The following is a 26,602-nucleotide window of genomic DNA, read 5'->3' on the forward strand; positions in this document are numbered from 1 at the left end:
AGAAAGATGACTGAAGAGATATCTGTACTACACAGAAGACATTGATCCCTTCCAGCGGGGGTTGACAAACTAAAGCTTGCTGGGTAAACAGGGCTCACTATTCTTGTAAATAAAGTTTTATTAGAACACCACACTTGTAGGCAGATAGGAGATGGATGGTCTGAAAGAAAAGAACCAAATATAGCTTTTTGACATAAAAAAGACCATTTTAAGTCTAAACCATTTTGCCATCTAGGCCTGGCCACAGTGTTTGCCCTTGAACAAGCCTTATGAAGATTTTAAATGAACAAAAAAACAAATTGACTGTTACCAGACAAGAGAAGTAACAATAGGAAAGGTAACACATCAGTTGTAAAGACTCTCCGTTCTGTTTTAATATTAAAGATTAGCCTCAAGCACTTTCCTGAGCTGTTCTGAAGAATCTAAACCCTCAACCACTAGATGAGTGGAGCCTAGGAGATGATGATGTTAACCTTTTCTCACTTGAAACTTAAGCTGGGACTAAAGCTAAGTCCAACTAAAGCTTGGACTCTGTCAACCTTCGCTCCAATTCTGTGCTGAATCCCGAGTGGTTCAGCTGGTAAAGAATCTGCCTGCAATGCGGGAGACCTGGGTTTGATCCCTAGGTTGGTTGGGAAGATCCCCTGGAGAAGGTAAAGGCTACCCACTCCAGTATTCTGGCCTGTATAGTCCATGGGGTCGCAAAGAGTCAGACTCGACTGAGCGACTTTCACTTCAGTTCACTTTATGCTGAATTCTCCTATGCACAAGTCCCTTCATGAATATTCATGTGCCCTTAGCTTAAAACGTTCCCAATTTTGCTATTCCTCCAGGAGACGCTGCTTTGGGAAAGACCCCAAATGTTCTCCTTACTTGCTGTAAGTAATAAATCCTTCCTTCTCCCAATTGATCTTTGGCTTGGCTGTGTTTTCTGGCTAAACATCCACCAAGAGATGATCCCAGTTTTGGGTAACACACTCACTTGTTCGTGTATTGTCTATGGCTCCTTTCCTGCTACAGCGGCAAAGGCTGCACACCTACAACAGAGACCATCTTGTCTGCAAAGCCTAAAACATGTGCTATCTGGTCATTGACAGAAAAATGTCGTAAAGCCCTGCAGATTTAGTAGGGTTTCCTCAAAATACTGCTGCTGAGTCATGTCCCACCCTCTGAGACCCCACTGAGGTGGGACTGTGACCCATCAGGCTCCTCTGTCCATGGAATTCTCCAGGCAAGAATATTGGAATTGGTTGCCATTTCCTCCCCTAGGGGATCTTTCCGATCCAGGGATCAAATCCATGTCTCCTGCGTTACAGATGGATTCTTTACTGACTGAGCCACCAGAGAAGCCCACTTAGTGGGTTTCCTCAAAATAAGGAGATAAGATTTGGCAATCCTTGAAACTTAGGACCGAAAATCAAATTACTAGCCATCACCACTGTTACCTTTGGTAGGAGTGAAAGGTTTGGGTTTAATCTTCAATTTGTCAGAGGACTGCTATTCACATAATATTTTGGAGTACTGTGTAAAGAGTACTGTAATATTCTTCCTTATTAATAAGGGTTGTTATGTACAAATTAAAAATGTATGTTTTAATAAAAATTTAGAGATGTATACTATTGATAAATAGCTAGATAGCAAAGAAGGTAGACATGGAAATATTTGGCATTGCTGATGGCTGAAATGATAGCCTGAAAGTGATGTGAGATATCAAATTAGAACCAATGAACAAGGCAGGCATCTTACAGAAGAGCACAGATGACAATGGAGGATTTACAGATAACCCCTCACCTTATTAGAAGTGGGGACCAGTAGTCCACATTTCTGATCCTCTGATGGCAAGAACAGCAGCTCATTTTCAGTCAGTCCTTTGCGAAGTGAAGGGGGCCAGGACCAAACACTAAACAGAATTTTGGACCTCAGGTAGGTGGGCATCATCCCAGGGTCATGGCATATGCACAGTCCTTCTAGTCCATCACTTACCTTCAACACTGCTCATTCTACCAATGAAAAATCCTTCCTCTTCATGCTCATGTTAAGTTATGATATAATTTATAATCTTATTAGGGTTTCCCAGGTGGCACTTGTGGTAAAGAACCAACCTGTCAATGCAGGAGATGTAAGAGATGCGGGTTTGATCTCTGGACTGGGAAAATCCCTTGGAGGAGGGCCTGGCAAACCACTCCAGTAATCTTGCCTGGAGAATCCCATGGACAGAGGAACCCAGCAGGCTGTAGTCCACTAGGTTGCAAAGAGTTGGACACGACTAAAGCAGCTTAGCACGCATGCACGAATAATCTTATTATGCTAATTTACGAATCCACCTCTGAACTGTAAACTCCCATACAGTTCAGTTCAGTTCAGTTCAGTTGCTCAGTCATGTCCGACTCTTTGTGACCCCATGAATCGCAGCACGTCAGGCCTCCGTGTCCATCACCAACTCCCGGAGTTCACCCAGACTCACGTCCATCGAGTCAGTGATGCCATCCAGGCATCTCATCCTCTGTCGCCCCCTTCTCCTCCTGCCCCCAATCCCTCCCAGCATCAGAGTCTTTTCCAATGAGTCAACTCTTCCCATGAGGTGGCCAAAGTACTGGAGTTTCAGCTTTAGCATCATTCCTTCCAAAGAAATCCCAGGGCTGATCTCCTTCAGAATGGACTGGTTGGATCTCCTTGCAGTCCAAGGGACACCCAAGAGTCTTCTCCAACACCACAGTTCAAAAGCATCAATTCTTCGGCGCTCAGCCTTCTTCATAGTCCAACTCTCACATCCATACATGACCACAGGAAAAACCATAGCCTTGACTAGTCGAACCTTTGTTGGCAAAGTAATGTTTCTGCATTTGAATATGCTATCTACGTTGGTCATAATGTTCCTTCCAAGGAGTAAGCGTCTTTTAATTTCATGGCCGCACTCACCATCTGCAGTGATTTTGGAGCCCCCCCAAAAATAAAGTCTGACACTGTTTCCACTGCTTCGCCATCTATTTCCCATGAAGTGATGGGACCGGATGCCATGATCTTCGTTTTCTGAATGTTGAGCTTTAAGCCAACTTTTTCACTCTCCACTTTCACTTTCATCAAGAGGCTTTTGAGTTCCTCTTCACTTTCTGCCATAAGGGTGGTGTCATCTGCATATCTGAGGTTATTGATATTTCTCCCGGCAATCTTGATTCCAGCTTGTGTTTCTTCCAGTCCAGGGTTTCTCATGATATACTCTGCATATAAGTTAAATAAACAGGGTGACAATATACAGCCTTGACGTACTCCTTTTCCTATTTGGAACCTGTCTGTTGTTCCATGTCCAGTTCTAACTGTTGCTTCCTGACCTGCATATAGATTTCTCAAGAGGCAGATCAGGTGGTCTGGTATTCCCATCTCTTTCAGACTTTTCCACAGTTTATTGTGATCCACACAATCAAAGGCTTTGGCATACTCAATAAAGCAGAAATAGATGTTTTTCTGGAACTCTCTTGCTTTTTCTATGATCCAGCAAATGTTGGCAATTTGATCTCTGGTTCCTCTGCCTTTTCTAAAACCAGCTTGAACATCAGGAAGTTCACACTTCAAATCTTGCTGAAGCCTGGCTTGGAGAATTTTGAGCATTACTTTACTAGCGTGTGAGATGAGTGCAACTGTGCGGTAGTTTGAGCATTCTTTGGCATTGCCTTTCTTTGGGATTGGAATGAAAACTGACCTTTTCCAGTCCTGTGGCCACTGCTGAGTTTTCCAGATTTGCTGGCATATTGAGTGCAGCACTTTCACAGCATCATCTTTCAGGATTTGAAATAGCTCACCTGGAATTCCATCACCTCCACTAGCTTTGTTTGTAGTGATGCTTTCTAAGGCCCACTTGACTTCACATTCCAGGATGTCTGGCTCTAGGTCAGTGATCACACCATCGTGATTATCTGGCTCGTGAAGATCTTTTTTGTACAGTTCTTCTGTGTATTCTTGCCATCTCTTCTTCATATCTTCTGCTTCTGTTAGGTCCCTACCATTTCTGTCCCTTATCGAGCCCATCTTTGCATGAAATGTTCCCTTGGTATCTCTAGTTTTCTTGAAGAGATCTCTAGTCTTTCCCATTCTGTTGTTTTCCTCTATTTCTTTGCATTGATCGCTGAGGAAGGCTTTCTTATCTCTTCTTGCTATTCTTTGGAAATCTGCATTCAGATGCTTATATCTTTCCTTTTCTCCTTTGCTTTTTGCTTCTCTTCTTTTCACAGCTATTTGTAAGGCCTCCCCGGACAGCCATTTTGCTTTTTTCCATTTCTTTTCCATGGGGATGGTCTTGATCCCTGTCTCGTATACAATGTCATGAACCTCATTCCATAGTTCATCAGGTACTCTATCTATCAGATCTAGGCCCTTAAATCTATTTCTCACTTCCACTGTATGATCATAAGGAATTTTATTTAGGTCATACCTGAATGGTCTAGTGGTTTTCCCTACTTTCTTCAATTTAAGTCTGAATTTGGCAATAAGGAGTTCATGATCTGAGCCACAGTCAGCTCCTGGTCTTGTTTTTGCTGACTGTATAGAGCTTCTCCATCTTTGGCTGTGAAGAATATAATCAATCTGATTTCGGTGTTGACCATCTGGTGATGTCCATGTATAGAGTCTTCTCTTGTGTTGTTGGAAGAGGGTGTTTGTTATGACCAGTGCATTTCCTTGGCAAAAGTCTATTAGTCTTTGCCCTACTTCATTCCGTATTCCAAGGCCAAATTTGCCTGTTACTCCAGGTGTTTCTTAACTTCCTACTTTTGCATTCCAGTCCCCTATAATGAAAAGGACATCTTTTTTGGGTGTTAGTTCTAAAAGGTCTTGTAGGTCTTCATAGAACCGTTCAACTTCAGCTTCTTCAGCGTTACTGGTTGGGGCATAGACTTGGATTACTGTGACATTGAATGGTTTGCCTTGGAAACGAACAGAGATCATTCTGTTGTTTTTGAGATTGCATCCAAGTGCTACATTTCCGACTCTTTTGTTGACCATGATGGCTACTCCATTTCTTCTGAGGGATTCCTGCCCGCAGTAGTAGATATAATGGACATCTGAGTTAAATTCACCCATTCCAGTCCATTTTAGTTTGCTGATTCCTAGAATGCCGACATTCACTCTTGCCATCTCTTGTTTGACGACTTCCAATTTGCCTTGATTCATGGACCTGACATTCCAGGTTCCTATGCAATAGTGCACTTTACAGCATCGGACCTTGCTTCTATCACCAGTCACATCCACAGCTGGGTATTCTTTTTGCTTTGGCTCCACCCCTTCATTCTTTCTGGAGTTATTTCTCCACTAATCTCCAGTAGCATATTGGGCACCTACTGACCTGGGGAGTTTCTCTTTCAGTATCCTATCATTTTGCCTTTTCATACTGTTCATGGGGTTCTCAAGGCAAGAATACTGAAGTGATTTGCCATTCCCTTCTCCAGTGGACCACATTCTGTCAGATCTCTCCACCATGACCCGCCCATCATGGGTTGCCCCACAGGCATGGCTTAGTTTCATTGAGTTAGACAAGGCTGTGGCCCTAGTGTGATTAGACTGACTAGTTTTCTGTGAGTATGGTTTCAGTGTGTCTGCCCTCTGATGCCCTCTTGCAACACCTACCGTCTTACTTGGGTTTCTCTTACCTTGGGCTTGGGGTATCTCTTCATGGCTGCTCCAGCAAAGGGCAGCTGCTGATCCTTACCTTGGACGAGGGGTATCTCCTCACCGCCACCCTTCCTGACCTTCAACGTGGGATAGCTCCTCTAGGCCCTCCTGCGCCAGTGCAGCCACGGCTCCTTGGATGTGGGGTTGGTCCTCCCGGCCACTGCCCCTGGCCTCTGGCGTGGGGGTGTGGGGTAGCTCCTCCCGCCTGCCGCCCCTGGCCTCCGGCTTGGGGGCGTGAGGTAGTTCCTCCCGGCCGCAGCCCCTGACCTCAGACGCAGGGTAGCTCCTCTCAGCCGTTTCTGCGCCGTCGCAGTCTGGCACTCTCGGCCGCTGCCTCTGACCTCAGACGTGGGGTAACTCCTCTTGGCCGCCGCCCTTCGGTCATGGGGTCCTCCCGGCTCCTGCCCCTGACCTCGGAGGTGGGGTAGCTCCTCTCGGCCGCCTGCGCTTAGTGCGCCGGTCACAGCTGCCCACACTCCCATCCAGGGTCATCCCAAAGCTAACCAACCATCTCTAAAGCACGGCTGAGGGGACTTCAAACACTTTCTAACCACCCTTCTGGTTAGACTTGGTTAGTTATGGTATAGACTAAAATTAATTGACATATACATACATCCTATTGTTCACACAGAGAATAAAACACACACCAAACCTTAATCTTGTTGAAAAGCAAATAAATCCAATACATTATCTAGAACATTTTTCATCCAGTCTGAGTCTTTGAACCTACCACAAAAACAGGATCATTGGCAGCAGAATGTGGCAAAGCGCTTGTCCCATTCAGGAAGGAATGAACCAGATTATGAAAATTCATCACTTGAGAGTCCAGGGTCCCATCTGCTTTGCCAAACCCTTCCAGGGCATTCCTGAGAAAAATCAGTATTTCAGCAACTAGAGTCATGAACTGACAAAGAAAGCTCTCTTTTTGTTTCCAGCCTAGGTAATAGTCTTTTAATTTCAGATTGTGTAGGGAAATGGGACCAATGCAGGAGACATTGAGAAATGGGTTTGATTTCGGGTCAGGAAGATCCCCCAGAGAAGGAAATTGCAACCCACTCCAATATTACTTGCCTGGAAAATTCCATGGACAGAGGAGCCTGGCAGGCTACAGTCCATGGGGTCACAAAGAGTTGGACACAATTGAGCAACACAAGGGGCTCAGAGTTGAACAGTTACTGTAAGGTTTAGTCATGAAAACCATGAATCTATCTGCATTCCTTTCTGGATCTTCAAAGATGCTTGTTAAAATCTTATTTATAGGGACTTTCCTGATGGTCCAGTGGCTAAGACTTCATGCTCCCAATGCAGGGGGGCCTGGGTTCGATTCCTGATCATGGAGCTAGATCCCACATGCCAAAACTAAGACCCAATGCAACCAAATAAACAATAAACAAATTTTTAAAAAATCTTACTTACAGCCACACATAGTGGTTTAGTCCCTAAGTCGGGTCCAACTTTTTCGACCCCATAGTCTGTAACCTGCCAGGCTCCTCTGTCCATGGGATTCTCAAGGCAAGAATACTGGAGTGCGTTGCCATTTCTGTCTCCAGGGTATCTTCCCAACCCAGGAATCAAACCCTGGTCTCCTGCCTTGAAAGCAGATTCTTTACCAACTGAGCTATAAGGGAAGCCCATAGCCATTTCTCATAATTCTTACATAATTATTTATTTATTTTTACATAATTATTTCTCATAATTCTTACAATCTTTTTAGAGGGAGAAAATTATTAGTTGGCCTTTAAATTTCAAGTATCCTAATGTTGCTGTGCTGAAATCTGAGTAGCATTTAGTCTGTGTGCATGTGCTCATTCATTCAATCGTGTCCAACTCTTTGTGACCCCATGGACTATAGTCTACAAGCTCCTCTGTCCATGGGGATTCCCCAGGCAAGAATACTGGAGTGGGTTGCCGTTTCCTTCTCCAGGGGATCTTCCCAACTCAGGGACCAAACCCAAATCTCTTGTCTATTAGACTGGCAGGCGGATTCTTTACTCCTCTAAGATCTCAGAACCAAACGTTAAGGTCTATGGCTGATATTTCATTAATGCAGAAAAAAATAAGAAAGAACACAAGAAAATATATTTTAAATACTCTATGTAATTGGTGAGGTACCGTGGTTCTGAAGACTGTACTTATATGTGTATAGAAATTAGAAATGCAAAAAGGTGGTTTTGAATAGCTGAGTTAGAAGATATAAAAACTAAGCTCTTAATGATAGTGAGGGACAGGGAAGCCTGGCGTGCTGCAGTTCATGGGGTTGAAAAGAGTCAGACACAACTAAGCAACTAAATAACAATTAATGATAGGTAACACTATGCCTTGCTATCCTCTTACAAAGCACTTCCCTATTACTGAGCTTTGATGTCTCCCAACATCTAGCTTTCTTTCCCATTCATTACAACTACAAGCATGGAAATCTAAAAAGGACAGTAAAATATAGACATCAGAGCACCAACCTGAAGCTGAGGGTAGAGTTCTGGAAGAAAGGAGGACTGTCAAACTTCTTGAGAGACAGGCAATTTTGTATGTCTTTTAAAGTTGGCAATTTCTCACTGTTTCTTCCCATTTGATTTCTTTTCAACAAACCTTCATAGGTTCCATTACACAAGGTGACTCGGCGGTTGTAGTCATTCAAGCTAAAATGTGTAAGGAGGTTAGAAATACCTGTTAGTTCATGGATAGTATCATAACTTTGAGCCCAACAAACCAATCAAGGTCATAGTTGTGGTAAAACTTTACTATAGTTACCTTACAAGGGTCAAACATGTGTGGTAAAAGAACTGCTTCCAAAAGCAATTATGGATGAAGGAGTTTTGAAAACATAGATGCATGAAATATAAATCAACACATAAATAACGAGGAAAATTACCATTCCATTGGAAAGACAGTAAGACGGCTTACTAGGCAAGACAGTGGCTCCTATTGTACATGCATTTGAATCTGGAGTAACTGAAGAGAGACCAGGGTAGACTGTTTTAACACTGAGCTAAGCCAGTTTGATCTGATAAATTCAAGCACCAGCACACATGTGCTTCCCTGGTGGCTCAGCTGGTAAAGAATCTGCCTGCAATGTGGGAGACCTGGGTTCCCTGGGTTGGAAAGATACCCTGGCGAAGGGAAAGGCTACCCACTCCAGTATTCTGGCCTGGAGAATTCCATGGTCTGTAGAGTCCTTGGGGTTGCAAAGAGTCAGACACGACTGAGAGACTTTGACTAAGCCAGTTTGGCAGAAGTGAAGCTAGGAAAGCATTCCAGGCAAACTGAAGACAAATGGAGGTGGTCAGAGTCAAAGCAGATGATACTATATGGAGGAGAGGAATCAGGAGAAATGCCGTGTTAGAAAATGTTCTAAGGTTGGGATGGTTACTTGGCAAACATGGAGGCTGAGAAGGTGGGTCCCAACCTTTCTGGCACCAGGGACCGATTTCAGGGAAGACAATGTTTCCACAGACTGGGGTGGGGGGTGGGGGTTGGGGGATGGTTTCAGAATGATTCAAGCACATTATATTTTTGTGCACTTTATTTCTATTATTATTACATCAACTCCACCTCAGACCATCAGGCATTAGATCCCAGAGGCTGGGGACCCCTGCCCGTAATATTAAATCCCATGTGCCTGCTGTGGCCTGGAATTCCACCATCAGAGCAGTATTTCATTCGGTAGAGATTAATTTTTAAAGACGTTTCTGTGTGGATTTTAATGGATGAGGGGATCTTACTGAGTGTGTGAGAATAGAATCAGCACACACAGGAAGATGAAATAGGCTGGTGCCTAAAAACTAGGCAGAAACAGCCTCTAAAAGCTGCCTTTCCCAGAGCATTCCAGTGAGACGGCCTGTGAAATTAAGGGTGTCAGGGTCAGGTAAGTTTAAGCCCCTCTTGAAAAATAAGAATACGGTTACTTAAAGGCTCTGAGACATTCTAAAACTTCTAAAGACTTTTTCAGTTCAGAATTCTCTAAATTTATCTGATCAGAAAAATCTCTTTTCACATACCACCAACTAATAGCCCACGACACTATGAGAAATGGAGCCTTCTGGAATGACTCACAGTCACATACACAGCACTTACTACATCCCCATGGGCACTGTCTGGAAGGCTGCAGGAAAAGCTCAGGTTGGAGAAGATGGGGTCCCTGTGAGCTGGACCCCCGAAAACACACGCATGCCCAGCCTGGGGTGTGGACACAATGCTCTGTGCCATGGAGCAGTCCAAAAACACAGGACAAGGGCGTGAGCACAGCAGGGTTCAACACACGAGGGTTGTGGAGGAAACAAACAAATACAGAGAGACAGAAGAGCTGCTTGGGGAATCTGTTCCTGAGATGTGTGCTCAGAGACACATTCAAGGAATCACTGAGGACAGAATTCTTCATGAGCTACAGGCTGCTTGTGTGTATTTGAGTATTGTATTTTTTTAATAACCAACATTTGTTGGTATAACTTATGGTAGAAAAAAGTTCCTACACCAGCTGCACATGATCCAGTTTTAGTACTTTAGAGATCTGTCTCCCCACCCCGTTTTCTGTTCTCCTCAATTCCCCAGAACCCTGTGGTCCAGCCATACCAGACAGCTTCTAGAGGCTTTTCTAGCTTCATACATAATGTTCCCCCCACCGAGGACACACCACCCTCCCCCACCTGTGGTTGAGAGGTTTGTGCCTGCTGGAAGTCTCAGGATAATTATCTCTACCTCCTAAAGACTTTCCCTGATGTTCTTCTTGGCTTTGCACACACACCTATTAAAATAACTTCTCACGTTTTACTGTAATTTGTTTACCAGCCATCTACCTTTGTAAGTATAAAACGATATTCCAAAGGAAGGCTGTATTTTATCCATCCATGTATTCCCAGCACTATTAAACTGCTTAGAATGTGATCGGAGCTTAAGACATGGCTGAATACAGGAACTACTTCTCATTTTAAAACAGTGGATCTCAAAGTGATGGCCAAGCATACTCAGTGTTATAAGTGTGATTTCCATACCTCTATTTTTTTTTTTACTAAAGGACTCAGGATTTTAAAAAATCCTACCTTCTGCAGGAAAATAACTTTCAGAAACATGCAAACAGAATTCAACACGCATTAGAAACCGAATTGTGAAGTGACTGTCCATCTCTCAGACATGAGGAGATATGGTCTCTTGGATTTCCACAGCAGGTACCCGTGTCATTACCTATCACAGACAATCTCCCAGCTGGAGAATCGGGAGTTCTGACTAATCAGAGTCGGATCGTCTTGCCTCGCTGCCCCGAGCAGCTGGTCCGTGCACACGTCACACTCGTTCCTGCCGGTGGCAAAGTTCCAGTAGGGCAAAGCGAAGGACTCATTGCCAGTAAGGCGCTAAAAGTAAAGGGCATGACCAGACATTCAATTCATGTCATCAGAAACAACAAGAAAATGAAGGAAGCAAAGACTTAGACAGGTCTTGCCCAAATACAAAGCAAAACTAAAAGAAACTTTTGACCAACCTGGAGATCCCTTTCCAGCCATAACAAGTGGTACCGGTGCCAGGTAACAAAGGCAGGTCCTTGGTGTGAGAAATCTATAGCCTTGTATGGGCGCCCTGGTCCTAAAACAATTGGGAAACATGTTGGAGGTCACAGAATATAATTTTTTAACGTGAACCTTACCTGGGATGTGCTGGAGAGCCAGTAAGTCCATGATGTTTTAGTCGGAGAACAACTGGATTTTTTTTAATTAATTAATTTTTATTACAGCAATAGTTGATTTATAATGTTTCAGGGAAAGCAAAGTGATTCAGTTTGCTGAACACGTGTGTGTGTGTGTGTGTGTGTGTGTGTGCACACGCGCACACGCATGCACATGTTCAGTCATCGACTCTTTGGGACCCCATGGACTGCAGCCCTCCAGGCTCCTCTGTCCATGAGATTCTCCAGGCAAGCAGACTGGAGTGGGTTACCATTTCCTTCTCCAGAGGATCTTCCTGACTCAGGGAATGCACCTGCGTCTCTTACACTGGCAGATTCTTCACCACTGCACCACCTGGGAAGCACATATATATTTTTTCTTATTTCTCATTGTGGTTTATTATAAGATATTGAATATAGTTCCCTGGGCTATACAATAGGATCTTATTGTTTATCTATTAATATTTTATATATAGCAGTGTGTGTCTGTTAATTCCAAATTCCTATTTTATCTCCCCATCCACCTTTCCTCTTCAACCATAAGGGAAAACAGCTGTTTTTGTCATTTATTCCTCTGAAAACAACAACCACAACAAAACAATCTCAGAGGCAAATAGCACTTTCAGGATAAATTCTCCTTCATCTTTCAAAAGTCTGATGGTCAGCAGAGATTTGGAGAAACTCAGGTCATCTTAAGAGCTCCTGTTATAAATTTAATTTAGAAGCAGTGCTTCAGGAAGATAAAATAAGAGTATCCCAAAGAACAGATCATTAAGATCTAAATGAAATATATTTTTAAAGACTTTTTCTAACCTATTCCTTACAAATGCCTGCATTTATAGGGAGGGATTAATGAATAACAAAGCAACTTCAACTACACTTAGTCTGAATTCAGCATTTGGAACCAAAAGGAACTTTCACGGGTTTTGCCTCAGCCATCAATCAGTTACAACTATTAGCTGACAAGCATGGTTGCCGAGACCAGAAGAGAGGAAAAATACATTCAAACCAATTTGGCTGGCCTCTGGAACTGCCAATTTTAGTGAAAAGCTCTGGGCGATTTAATGACCTCCTTACTGCCTTTCCAATCCTTCTTCTCCGTCTCATAACAGCTTTTGATGGTTATGTAGAAACTTGAGCTAACTTTAGTTCTTTTTCAAAGTCCCCATAATAACTTCAGAGAGATGAACAGACATGAATATAAATTTAATTCCTAGATGCGACCAGAAACTATAGTTTTCTTTTCCTCTTGAGAGACTACCCTCTCATAAAGCAGAAATTCTTCAGAGTGATGACAAGAAAACTATAAAGGTTTATAGCCAGAAGAGCCTCCGTATTTATCGATACAGAAAGACAGATGCTTACCTGTGAGGCAAGTTTTAAAAAGACCCACACTGAGAGGGGAAACTGCTGTCGCTGCTGTTGGCTAGGCAGCCCTTTGTAAATGTTTTAATGCAGAACAAAGTTTAAAGTTCTCAAAACAAAATGAGGAGGGGAAATGAGCAGTAAACACAAGGACTGTGCTGTGCTCAGTCGCATCTGACTCTGTGACACTATGGACTGTAAGCCGCCAGGCTCCTCTGTCCATGGGATTCTCCAGGCAAGAATACTGGAGTGGGTTGCCATCCTCTCCCCAGGGGATCTTCCCAATCCAGGGATGGAACCCAAGTCCCCTACATTGCAGGCGGATTCTTTACTGCTGAGCCACAGGGAAGCCCAAACACAAGGACAGATTCCAAATGAGAATCTTACTATTCAAAGCAAGTTGTCCTCACTCACCCTAACCCCAACGAGGAGCCTCAAAAGTGAGGATAATTGCAAATGGAGCATGATTTCAGAACGCCTGAGTCTCCTGAGGCTCCTGCACTGGCAGGCAGATTCTTTACCACCGAACCACCTAGGACGCCCCTAGGATACCTTAAGGTAAAGCGGGGAAAGCTCACCTAATAATGTATCTCTGACGGAATAATAATGGAGCCACACAAAGAAATCATAAATGCTGCAGTTGGCGATCTGTGGTTGGGTCCCATTGGGCCCCAGGAGGCCCAGCCAGTGTTGCGTGGTGATCACGTAGTCGGGGTGCGGAGTGTACTTTGCGAGGTCTAAGGCGTCCAAGAATTGCTCCCTCTCTTGAGGGGTCAAGGAATGGACATCTCGCCGGACAACCAATGGTTTCTTCTGATCGCATTTGGGTCCGGTCCAGCCAAACCTGCAGTTTCCACAGTTATAGCCGGCGAAGTTTCCTAGTGCATTTGAGAAATTAAGGGAAAGATGGAAGAAGAAGTCAGCTTACATAGCTTGGAAGGAATTTCTGGAGTAGAACGGAAGAGAAGGTCAGTTGCCTTTCCTTGCACTCTGCTTGAAATGTTTGTCTCTCCAAGGGGACTGAACACCAGAGAGTTTCTAGAAATATTCCCAGCAAAGAAACAGGACATGAAACAAATTCCATGGTGTTACGAGCTGAAGTGAATCCCCACCAAATTCATATGCTGAAGTCCTAACTCCTAGCATTTTGGTGGCTATTTTTGGAGATAGGGTCTTTTTAAAAATAAGTTAGAATGAAGGCACTGTGGTGGGGCAGGGAGGGGGTTGTGGTTGATCCAACATGACTGGTGTCCTCATAAGAAAAGGAAATTTGGACTCAGAGAGGGGTGTCAGGACACAACAAGCCAAGAGAGACCTCAAGACACACACCCTGCTAACACCTTGATCTGGGATGTCAGGCCTCCAGAACTGTGAGAGAATGAGTTTCTGTGTGAGCCACCCAGTCTGTGGTCCTTTGTTATGGAAGCCCTGGGAGACTACGACAAGTGCTGCCATCCGTTCCACTCATGGATCATGTCAGGTATCCCTTCCTGGGGCGGAGCTGCAGCCCCAAATGTCATCACTGCTGGGTCCCTCTGCCCTGAAGCACATGCAGAAGGTTATTGATCTACAGAAGGAAGAGAATATACACCAACCTAACGGGGGAATGAAAATAAATAAACTGATTTCCAGGAATTTAGGTGAAATCCAACATTTAAAAAGCTGGTTTATGTTACAAAGGAGACAGAGTTAAGACAAAATCAATGGAGGCTGGCAGGTCATAAAGGTGAATTAGTGGCCCTAGTGTCAGAAAGTGCAAATCACTGCAGGGTTGCCCGTCTCTGCACAAACTGCTCTTCCATTTTATCATCTCAGGGACCGAGTACTAGTCATACCAAGCTCCGGGCCTTTTTCTGTTTAGCCTTTTTCAATTTCTAAAATTGAAATTATTTTAGGTTGACTTTTCCCTGTTTAGCCTTGATTATTTTATTGTATTTGGGCTTCCGTGGTGGCTCAGACAGGAAAGAATCTGCCTGCAATGCCGGAGACCACAGTTCAATCCCTGGGTCGGGAAGATCCCCTGGAGAAGGGAATGGCTACCCACTCCAGTATTCTTGCCTGGAGAATCCCCATGGACAGAGGAGCCTGGTGGGCTACAGTCCATGAGGCCACAAAGAGTCAGACATGACTAAGTGACTACACTTTGACTTTCACTTTCATTGCATTTGGTATGACCAGCACCTCATTCCTTAGGTAGTGATAAGTTAGAGAATAAACACTTAAATACTGTTTGTGTGTTGAAACAAAAGAGGGCAATAACATCTCCTAGGGGTTGTAGGAAACATTTAATATATCAGCTCCCTGTCTTCTCCTCCTCTTCCTCCCAGATCTTTTTACTTGCTCTTCCTTCTGTTTTGAACACTTTTCCCTCACAGTCTTCCTACCTTCCTCTTCACCTGGTTTGCCTAGTCCTCCTTTAAGCTGCACCATAGGGTCTCTACAAGGTCATTCCTGATCCCACACTTAGGGTCAGATGACCCCCAAGCTGTGTTCCCAGGACACCTCCTATTTCTTTTTTCATTGAATTAATGGTGGCAATTGTAGACATCTACTGGCTCAGCTACAGGCACCTAGAAGGCAATTATCCTGCTGCCTAGGCCTGTGCTGGGCCTTGGATGAATGAATCTTCATTTAATAAATGAAAGGAGCAAAAAGCCAAATCATCACAAAGGATGCTTTAAATATCTTACAATTTTATTTGCCATTTATACATCAATAAAGTTGAAATTTAACATTTTTAAGTTAAAAAAGGGATATAAAAAGCATGTAACAGAAGGATTCAATAATTCTCAATTTTCTTCTTCCTTTCTCTCCCTGTCCTTGTGAATCAGAAGGAAAAGCAGGCCCTGCAAGTAATTTTGATAATCAGCAAGTACCAAAATAGATGTAAGTAAAACATACTATGACCCTAAACAGAGGGTTAGGGCCTTCCCTGGTGGCCCAGAACCCTCCTTGCTATGCAGGGGACACAGGTCCAATCCCTATTTGGGGAACTAGGATCCCACATGCTGAGGAGCAACTAAGCCCGTGTAGCGTAACTAGAGAGTCCGTGCTGCCACAAAGAAAGATCCCACATGACACAGCGAAGAGTCACAACGAAGACCCAACACAGCCAAATAAATAAATAAAAATATAAAAAAGAGGGTTATTTGGATCCCTAAAGGAAAACAAAATTTTCCAACAGCATGAGAACAAAATGAGCATGAGTCCTGTATAAAGAAAATACAGTCTGCTATTTTTCGATGATTAAAAGAAATGTCCTTAAAAATATCATAAGTAGGAAGAATTTGAGAGGGGGCAGTCCTATGCTGTTTGTAATATACAAAATATTTTACCTACCCTTGTGTGTGCGTGCGTGCTAAGTCGCTTCCGTTATGTTCGACTCTTTGCGACTCTATGGACTGTAGCCCACCAGGCTCCTCTGTCCATGGGATTCTTCAGGCAAGAATACTGGAGTGGGTTGCCATGCCCTCCTCCAGGGGATCTTCCCAACCCAGGTATAGAACCCACAGTTCTTATGTCTCCTGCATTGGCAGGCAGGTCCTTTAACACTGGCACCCCTTACCTACCCTTGCTGCTGCTGCTAAGTTGCTTCAGTTATGTCTGACTCTGTGCGACCCCATAGACAGCAGCTCACTAGGCTCCCCCATCCCTGGGATTCTCCAGGCAAGAACACTGGAGTGGGTTGCCATTTCCTTCTCCAATGCATGAAAGTGAAAAGTTAAAGTGAAGTTGCTCAGTCGAGTCCGACTCCTAGCGACCCCATGGACTGCAGCCTACCAGCCTCCTCCATCCATGGGATTTGCCAGGCAAGAGTACTGGAGTGGGTTGCCATTGCCTTCTACTTAGCTTTACTTGCATTTTCCTGTTTCAACACCAAATGAAAAAATAAGTTTAAAATAATAGTTAAAAGGGAAAATTCTATTAGTCCCAAGACTGAAAATCAAGTTTTTGAACAGTTTACATTAAACATTAAAATTATGTTGATCACTCAGGTGAAGCTGTTAAATATAAATTATTTAATCAATACTTATTCAATGGCTACTACAGTATCAGATGTTATGCAAGGTACTTCAGTCTTCATGGAGCTTGGAGTCTATCTATTTTCCCTTGGGGTGCCTACTATAATTGAATCATATCTATTTTTAAAACATCTTGATTGAAATACATCCCTCCACTTCCACAGTTTCTTTTTTTTTTTTTTTTGCAGCGCTCTGCCCAGGGCTGACTTACCCCTCTCCAAGCTGGTAGAGAAACAAAATTCCACCCCACAGTTTCTAATGGAACAGAGTGCACTTCCCAGGTGGTGCCAGGGGTAAAAACTTGCCTGCCAATGTAAGAGACATAAGAGATGCAGGTTTCATCCCTGGGTTGGGAAGATCCCCTGGAGGAGGGCATGGCAACCCACTCCAGTATTCTTGCCTGGAGAATCCCCATGGACAGAGGAGCCTGGAAGACTATCATCCATGGGGTCGCAAAGAGTTGGACACGACTGAAGTGACTCAGCAGCAGCATAGGAGCAGAGTATTTTTTGAGAAGTGATTGAACAAAATGCATGTGAAGAATACTAAATACCCAAACTTCCAGTTGTTTCCCCAAGGCCAGATGATCAGAGGTGAACATGTAGTTACAACTCCACAACAGGAGAGCAATTGCTTCCTTCTGCTGCTGCTGCTGCTGCTAAGTCGCTTCAGTCGTGTCCGACTCTGTGCGACCCAATAGACGGCAGCCCTCCAGGCTCCTCCATCCATGGGATTTTCCAGGCAAGAGTACTGGAGTGGGGTGCCATTGCCTTCTCCTGCTTCCTTCTAAATGCTAAGAAATAGCATGCACAAATTTTGAAATAATAAATTCAATACACTTTTAGATTTGGAATGAAATTTGTCTTTGAATTTTGGTGTCTCATTATTCAAACTGAGTAATTCATGACCTAGGCCATGAGTTTTAAGATCTCTACATTTTCTCTACTAATATTCTTTTTGGTTGCTAGAAACAAAATTACCAATAACCATCTCCCTCGTTCATTGACTCAAAAAAAGTTTTTAGCACTTATTACCTAAAGAAATGTCAAAATTAAACATGCCCTTCTCTGCACACCCACATATTTATGTACATCCATATAACTGCCACACTTAATTACTATGGACTTGACCTCTCAAAACCTGTCCTATTGGAATAAAGGGTTCTTACAGAAAGCAGTCATGGTAACATAGAGCAGTACTGGTACATAGTACGTTCTATATGAAGCGTTACCATTACTGGATCAAATCTCATAGTCTTTAAGTATTTGTTTTCATACCTGTCTTACTCAACTAGCACATTTGGACATATCAAAAATCGTGTTGGGGTTTTCCCCTTAGTATCTGAAGGACCTAACATAATTGGTGCTAAATAAACATTGGTTAGGTGGTTGATGAAGGAGTCATGAATGACTGAATAAAAGGCATTAAGTGCTAGAGGATATAAATATAAATCAGGCTCGGTGCCTTCATCTAGTGGTATGAGGAACATGAGTGCGATGAAATATCAACACCAGCCTAACTATGGGAAAAGTGAAAACAAGAATTAACTGAGCACCATGGATGACAGAAGATGAAATGACTCATTCTGACTCAGAAGATCAGAGATGGTTCACAACTGTGTTGAACAAAGCCATCTCCTCTCACAAAGCCAAAGTTGCCCACGAAAAGCAGTGCAGAAATGCTAATAAGAAAGCGTTGGTGTGGATTTGAGCTCACCTATTACCTAGAAATGTATTTGACTTTTTAAAAATCCCTTTCCCAGCATGTCTCAGAGAAAACATGCCCCACAGCTCTGCAGTCAGCTCTCTTTCATATTTGTGCTTCTAAACCTGGTCTAAAGAATTCGTTAAAATATCGAAGACAACTGAAAAATGCAGTAACATAAAACCTTACCACACAAAATGTTTATTTCTTTAACTTAAATTTCCTAGCAGTCCCTTACATTAATTTAATGAGTTGAGTTTCTCCATTAATCCACCAATAGCAACAGTTTTTTTTTTTTTTTAAAGGAGACCCTTTAGGAAGGATTGCATTATCTCACTGGGGAATGGAGAGAGAAAAAGTAAAAGGTCCCTAGATATCAGTCTATCTGTTATTTAGTATGTCCTTGAGCAAAAATGAAATTTAAAAAGACAAAGTCTTATACCTACTTAGGACCAGGATAAAAATGGAAAGAGAATGAGAGCAACGAAACAGTGCACGTTCCCACATGAACCACATCAGCTCAACCTCCAAAGGCTATTAGACTAAATAAGTTTAAAGACCACCGATTAGTGAATTTACAAGGAGCTCTAAATAGCCTATTCCTTTTAATTAGAGATTCTATTATATTAATAACAATACTTTACACTCACATGAGGCCTTTCATCTACAGAGCTCAAAAGGATTTTACAAGTGTGGTTTCATCATTATCCCCATTTTAGAGATTGGAAGATGGAGGCACTTAGGTGTACGACAAGAAGTTCTCAGACAATTGTTCATAAACCGTGTGGTGCACGCTTTTCAAAAGTCCAAAGACACAGCTGCAACTGGTCTTTTCTCAGGAATGCCAATTGGCAGGTGAGATTTGGAAGGTGAATCGCTGATGCCAAGATCTCCTGAAATTAAGCTCTTCTTGAAAATTAAGTTCAATAATTTTTCAGTTTGAAATTATCCCCACAGAGAATACAAAAGTTTTCTCTAGAGAATTTGAGTACATAATTTAGGGGTTTTTTTCCCATCAGAGCTTGCATTTATTTATTTTTATTGAGCTAAAATCCTTTACCAACTTCAAGATCGTGGAGACTATGGGTGGTTTATTTTTATTTTTATTTTATTGTGCTAAGAATACTTTACATGAGATCTACCCTCTTAACACACGTTTAATTGTTTAAAACATTACTGTTGACTCTAGGTACAGTGTTGTACAGAACTCTAGATCTTAGTCGTCTTGATTAACTGAAACTTTATGGCCTCTGATTACTAAATCTTTATTTCCCCTCCCTCCCAGCTCCTGGTAACTACCATTCTGTTCTTTGATTATATGAATTTGATTATTTCAGATTCCTCACGTACATAGAATTATCCAGTATTTGTCTTTCTGTGGCTGACTTATCTTCTTAGCACAATGTCCTCAAGGTTCATTCATGTTGTTGCATACTGCCGAATTTCCTTCTTTTCTAGGGCTGAATAGCATTAAATTGCAAATACATACCATCTGACTAGGATGCAAAGAAATTGGAACCCTTGCACACTACTGATGGAAACGTAAAATGATGCAGCTGCTGTGGAAAATAGTATGAAGGTTCTTCAAAAGATTAAAAACAAAACTACTATACAATCCAGCAATCCAATTTCTAAGTATTTATCCAAAAGAACATAAATCAGGATCTCACAAAGATATTGAGATTCCCATGTTCATTTCAGCATTATTCCCAATGACCAAGATGAAGAAACAATCTCAATGTCCATTAAAGATGAATGGTGTGTTTATCTTTCCACGGAATTAACAAAATTCCAAGGTCATCAACAGTCTTGTTGCTAATCTACATTTCATTAATAAATTTGAGATGACACTAGAAGAATCTACTTGCCAAAGAATTTTGAGGTTATGGCAGTGGGGGGGTGGTACTTTGGGCACTGAAGATCAAGTTTAACTTCTGAAGACTGCCTCCTAAATCATGAAGAAATTAGCCTGAGAAAGCAAGCAATTCACTCTTTAGGGAGAATAAACTTAAAAATATGTGTCTTGCTTTGGGGCATATGACACATCACAGTGATTATTGGATATACGAAATACCTGTCCAGCCCAATCACTAAGGACTTAGTCTCTTGTCCTGAGGCTCAAAGAAAAAGACAATCTAGCCAACCTAAGTGGAGTCAATTGAAAGCTGGGATGAAAAGAGCTATGGTCCTGAATGAGTCTGCTGCTGCTGCCGCCGCTGCTAAGTCACTTCAGTTGAGTCCGACTCTGTGCAACCCCATAGACGGCAGACATCTAGACAGATCAGATCCTGGAGGAGGGAGACAAGGGGTTCTAAGAGACAGTCCTGGTCTTGACAATGGCTGGAGATGGAGACCATACACCCTGCTTCCTTTGATTGGTCTACAGATACGCGATGTCCTTCTGTACTTACAGGTCAGGCCCTGTTTCTGGCCCATTGCCTTCTTAGGTATGTTTACCTAAGAAGCTCAGGTGGCGCAGTGGTAAAGAATCCGCCTGTCAATGCAGGAGACACAGGAGACACGGGTTCAATCCCTGGGTCAAGAAGATCCCCTGAAGTAGGAAATGGCAACCCACTCCAGTATTCTTGCCTGGAAAATTCCATGGACAGAGGAGCCTGGTGGCTCCTACAGTCCATGGGGTAGCAAAGAGTTGGACACAAATGAGCAATTGAACACACATATCCTCCTGAGAACATTTTGAAAGTAGGTCACTGTGACCCTAAGTTACTGCCAGTTCTAGAGGGAATATTTGTAAGTACTCCCTCAGGACAGGGAGACTGCAATTATCTCTTCTATTCTACCATCCCTGATTCCTACCATCTCACTTAAATTAAAAAAACTTCCTTGTCAGATCAGAAAGATAGAATAGATAGTGACGTGGGTGCATGTGCTCAGTTGCTCAGTTCTAACCGACCCTTTGGGACCCCATGGACTGTAGCCTACCAGGCTCCTCTGTCTATGGTTTTCCCAGGCAAGAATACTGGAGTGGGTTGCCATTTCCTTCCCCAGGGGATCTTCCTGACCCAGGAATTAAACCTGGGCCTCCTGCATTGGCAGGTGGATTCTTCACCACTGTACCACCTGGGAAGCCCAGGTATGGGTAGCAATAAGGAGAGTTAACAGTTATACCTGAGTTCCTAATGTCTTCTGCTGCCTGGATTCCATGAAATGGAGATTCCCAAAGTTTCTAATTTTTGGCACTCTATCATTGACTGACCTGGAAATAAGCTTTCTAGAAGAATTTTTGAGTCACCAACAAAGAAGTCACTGTGTAGTGTGGTTTCCAATCCCACAAGTAATATGAAACCTGCTGCATCTCATTAGATTGAAAAACCATGAGAATCTATGAGATAATGTCTACAGAAGCAAGTGGTCAATTAGATCAGAAAAAAATGAATAGTATACATTCAACATGCTATTACAGACATTGTCACAATTAATACCCCAAGACAAAACTAACAAATCCTTTGAATTACAGAATTAACAATATGACTACAAAATAATGATTATAAAGCCAGAATTTTTCCTTTTCCATTATGTTTTATTATACAATATTGAATATAGTTCCCTGTGCTATACAAAGGGCCTTGCTTATCCATTCTATATAAAATAGCTTCAGAATTTTCAGTTAGAAATCTGATCTCATTCTTACATCAACATCACAGCCTTTTGTTTACCTTTTTATGTCCTTACATAGCTCTATTATCTATATTCTCCTATTTTCTAGCATCATAAAATATCAATAAAAACATAATTAGAAAAGAAAACCTCTTAGGCAGCTGGACACTGTGGAACAGTTTCCAAGGGCTTTGCTAAAGTTACTGCTTATGTTTTTGTGTGTGTGTTTCACATGCCCTGCCAGCCTTTGAGTGTTTATCACTGCTGTGCATGTTTGCTGAACACTGGAGGGGAGCCTCACTAAAAAGGATTTGAGAAGGCTCAGAAGAGCGGGAGGAGTAAGAAGTGCACAGAGATTTCAAAAAAAACAGGTAATAAGAGAGACCAAGGTCTGAAAGAGGGATACCGCATAAATTCTGAAATGCTCACATCACACCCAGACAGGAGTGAAAAAAGCCATTGTTATCTAAAAACCACCCTCCCTTCTTCAGCTCTGTCCGTCCATCTCCCCAAGGATGGCAAAGTTACAAGCCAGTCATAACCTTCACGAGCAAGATATATCCTGCTTAAGACCTATTCAGATCGTCAGAAATGCTGAGACTCGAACTTCAAAACACCTACCCCGCGACGTCTGTCTTACCGATGCCAAGAATCACCCACCCTCCCTCTTCAACAAGTGCAAACCCATCTCAGAAGGAGAGGGCACTGAATCCATCTTGAAAGGACTTGCTCTGAGTTTCAAAGCTGACTCTGGGACTCTTTAGCTTCCCTCGCCAAAAGACAAGCCCATGGTGTGCTGGCACGCGTTCATAGAACCAGAGTGGCCCACAGAATATTTATTTAGTTCTCATAACTAGATCTACTAAAAGGTGTGCAGAATATATCCAGACATCAGCCTTACTCAATGCCAATGGACCAACTTGGTTTGCCTTTCAAAGCCTAGGCCGAGCATCTCTGCCTTGGAATGGGTTCCTCCCTCAGCCCCACCCAGCTGGGCGCATGCGCACATCCGCCTGCCTGCTCACCTGTGCACCTGCAGGTCCGGTCGAAGAACTTCCGGGGCCATCGCTCTCGGTCGTCCTGGTTGCGCAGGACGTAGGGACCGCTCCAGGGCCTGGTGTCGGTCTGCACCTCCGCGCACTGGCCCCGGCCCTCCCGGGAGCCGCAGACGTTGGCGGGGTCGGCGCCCAGCGGCGGGCAGCATTCCTTGGCCTGCAGGCTGCCCACCGTCATGCAGACCCTGGGGAACTGCGCCCGGGCCCCCGACGGGAGCGCACAACCCAGACAGCCGAGCAGAAGCCCCCACCCAAGGGGGCTCATGGCTTTAGAACCGGGAGAACTCTCTCTCTCGCCTTCCACTCCTTGCTTCTCTCCAGCTTTCTCCTGGTCTTCCTTCCACTCTTGGGCTCTTGAGCATTCACCCGCTTTTTTATTTGGGGGAAATTTACGTTTTAGGGGGTATATTTTGGATCTGCCTTCTATTGCTCTCCTCTTGAAAAAAAGACCCACAAAAATTACAGAACCCACATGTGTGCTCGTGTGTACATGCACACACACAGACGACTTTATGTGATGCAAACCGCTAAAACAAATTTCATTGCATCAGAAGCTCCTCTAACAGCCAGATTAATGAGAGGAGCGCTTCTCTCCGCCTTCCCCGGTTAAAACAGGCTTTGTCTAATTGAGTTAATTGACGGAGCGCTCCAGTCATACTACTTATTATACTGGTATTTCTGAACCCCCTCCTTCCCTCCTTAGTCCATGACTTTAATTGCCTTGAACTCAGTTCAAAAGCCAAATGCCGTTCTGCCTTTATTCTGTCTGGCTTGCCAAATCACGGGGCCTGGTGGGGTTTGTGTAAGGGCTGGGAGAAGCCGTCATTAGCGGGATTAGTATTAGACAAATCCCCATCGTTAGCACATGACCCAGAGTGCACAATGAAGTAGATAAAATTTCTGGCTTTGTTTCAAGAGGCAAAACCATCTTCATTATCTGGGCTCATGTGTTCTGGCCAAGCTTGTGACCTCAGACTTCCTAGGGAGTCAATAGATGCAGTGAGCTTGTCATCAAAAGCCCTTCAGAGATCAACCCCACTGCTAACAGCCGTTCACTCCTGACTGCTCCCTGACGTGCTTCCAAAGACCACTACAGGCTGTCACACAACTTTACAAATAAAGAAACACTTATTGAGGGCTGACGTACAAGGAATTGCTTTGTTTCACAATTCACAATGAGGGATCCTCTTCTCTGCAAATAATAAGTCCTATTCTATTCAGGGCTTCCAAGGTGGTGCTGGTAGTAAAGAACCGCTCAGTAATGCAAGAGACTTGAGAAGTGGGCTCGATCCCTGGATTGGGAAGATCCCCTGCAGAAGGAATTGGCAACCCACTTCAGTATTCTTGCCTAGAGAACCCCGTGGACAGAAGAGACTAGTGGGCTACAGTCCATGGGGTCACAAAGGGTTGGACTTAGCACCCATTCTATTCAGCACATCTCCGCAGCAGGTTTTTCTTCTTAAATACATAAAGTACCAGGTCACACATGCTTCTTGGAAGGAAAGCTATGACAAACCTAGACAGCATACTAAAAAGCAGAGACATTACTTTGCCAACAAAAGTCCATATAGTCAAAGCTTTGGTTTTTCCAGCAGTAGTGTTCAGAGGATGTGAGATAGACTATATATAAGGAAGGCTGGATGCCAAAGAATTGATGCTTTCCAATTGAGATGCTAGAGAAGACTTCTGAGCATCCCTTGGACTGAAAATAGATATAAAACCAGTCAATCCTAAAGGAAATCAACCCTGAATATTCACTGGAAGTTCAGTTCAGTCTCTCAGTCATGTATGACTCTTTGCAACCCCTAGGACTGCAGCACACCAGGTTTTCTTATTCATTACCAACTCCCAGAGCCTGCTCAAACTCATGTCCATTGAGTCGGTGATGCCATCTAATCATCTTGTCCTCTGTTATCCCCTTCTCCTCCTGCCCTCAATCTTTCCCAGCATCAGGGTCTTTGCCCATGAGTCAGTTCTTCATATCAAGTGGCCAAAGTATAGGAGCTTCAGCTTCAGCATCACTCCTTCCAATGAATATTCAATGTTGATTTTCTTTAGGATTGACTGGTTTGATATCCTTGCAGTCCAAGGGACTCTCAAAAGTCTTCTCCAACACCACAGTTCAAAAGCATTAGTTCTTTGGTGCTCAGCTTTCTTTATGGTCCAATTCTCACATCCCTACATGACTACTGGAAAAGCCATAGCTGTGACTAGATGGACCTTTGTGAGCAAAGTAATGTCTCTGCTTTTTAATACTCTGTCTAGGTTTGTCACAGCTTTTCTTCCAAGGAGCAAGTGTCTTTTAATTTCATGGCTGCAGTCACCATCTGCAGTGATTTTGGAGTCACCAAAAATAAAGTCTGTCACTGTTTCCACTGTTTCCCCATCTATTCGCTATGAAGTGATGGGACCAGATGCCATGATCTTCGTTTTCTGAATGTTGAGTTTTAAGCCAGCTTTTTCTCTCACCTCTTTCACTTTCATCAGGAGGCTCTTTAGTTGTTCTTCACTTTCTACCATAAGGGTGGTATCATCTGCCTGTCTGAGGTTATTGATATTTCTCCCGGCAATTTTTATTTCAGCTTGTGCTTCATCCAGCCAGGCATTTTGCATGATGTACTCTGCATATAAGTTAAGTAAGCAGGGTGACAACATACAGCCTTGATGTACTCGTTTCCCAATTTGGAACTTTGATGTATTCCTTTCCCAGTTCATTGGAAGGCCTGATGCTAAAGCTGAAACTCCGATACTTTGGCCACCTGATGCAAAGAGCCAACACATTGGAAAAGACCCTGATGTTGGGAAAGATTGAAGGCAAAAGGAGAAGGGAACGGTAGAGGATTAGATGGTTAGAGAGCACCACCAATTCAATGGACATGAATTTGAGCAAACTCCAAGAAACAGTGGAGGACAGAGGAGCCTGGCATGCTACAGTTCACGAGGTCACAAAGAGTTGGACACGACTTAGTGACTGAACAACAACAACAAACCATGCCACCAGGAATTCAAAGTTGTAATTATCTAATTGTCAAGAGGCAGTGGACAATTTGGAGTGAGGACCCACACAGGACATCTTTTGATTTATGTTAAAGTTAAGCATTGTCCAACTTCAGTCTAGAGGGCAATGCCTCCCCAGTCCTTCTGGGAAACATCCAGATGAGCAACAGTGGTTCACCTGTCAGAGCATCCATATTTTCTCATGGTGGAAACAGAATTCTCTTGGTGTCATAAGGTCAGTGCAGATAGCTGATGCATAACTGCTTCAGGCAGTATCTAAGAATGCTTTCTATTTCAGCATAAAGATATAGAATGGTATGCTCCAAAGCAAATTCCTAAGTTAAAAATTTCTTTATACCGCTGTTCCAGCCCCATGTACTTCTGTGTCACCCTCATGACATTAAATTACTGTGACTAATTAAATGGCAGCACTTAACTCTGACTCTACACCGTTGCCAGCCTACAGCCCAAGCCTTTTGAAGTGGAATCTCTGTGGATGTGACCCAGATTTCAGCCTTTTTTCTAAGCTC

The 26,602-nt window shown here is 43.3% G+C and overlaps 1 protein-coding gene across 1 annotated transcript in view; it reads right to left on the reverse strand.

The window, feature by feature from the left end:
• The window catches only part of DCT (dopachrome tautomerase), a 42,938-nt gene extending 19,184 nt beyond the window's left edge, over positions 1 to 23,754 (reverse strand). Inside the window, exons 1-6 of the mRNA XM_019971628.2 lie at positions 23,046 to 23,754; positions 13,255 to 13,554; positions 11,132 to 11,232; positions 10,837 to 11,003; positions 8,118 to 8,297; positions 6,392 to 6,527 (exon numbers count right to left, since the gene is read on the reverse strand). Coding sequence (XP_019827187.2) covers positions 6,392 to 6,527; positions 8,118 to 8,297; positions 10,837 to 11,003; positions 11,132 to 11,232; positions 13,255 to 13,554; positions 23,046 to 23,340 — 1,179 coding nt within the window. The 5' untranslated portion in view covers positions 23,341 to 23,754. The remainder of the gene's footprint in view (positions 1 to 6,391; positions 6,528 to 8,117; positions 8,298 to 10,836; positions 11,004 to 11,131; positions 11,233 to 13,254; positions 13,555 to 23,045) is intronic.
• Positions 23,755 to 26,602: the final 2,848 nt, after the last annotated feature.

This window comes from Bos indicus, chromosome 12 (assembly GCF_029378745.1).
Source record: "Bos indicus isolate NIAB-ARS_2022 breed Sahiwal x Tharparkar chromosome 12, NIAB-ARS_B.indTharparkar_mat_pri_1.0, whole genome shotgun sequence".
Taxonomy (NCBI): Eukaryota; Metazoa; Chordata; class Mammalia; order Artiodactyla; family Bovidae; genus Bos; species Bos indicus.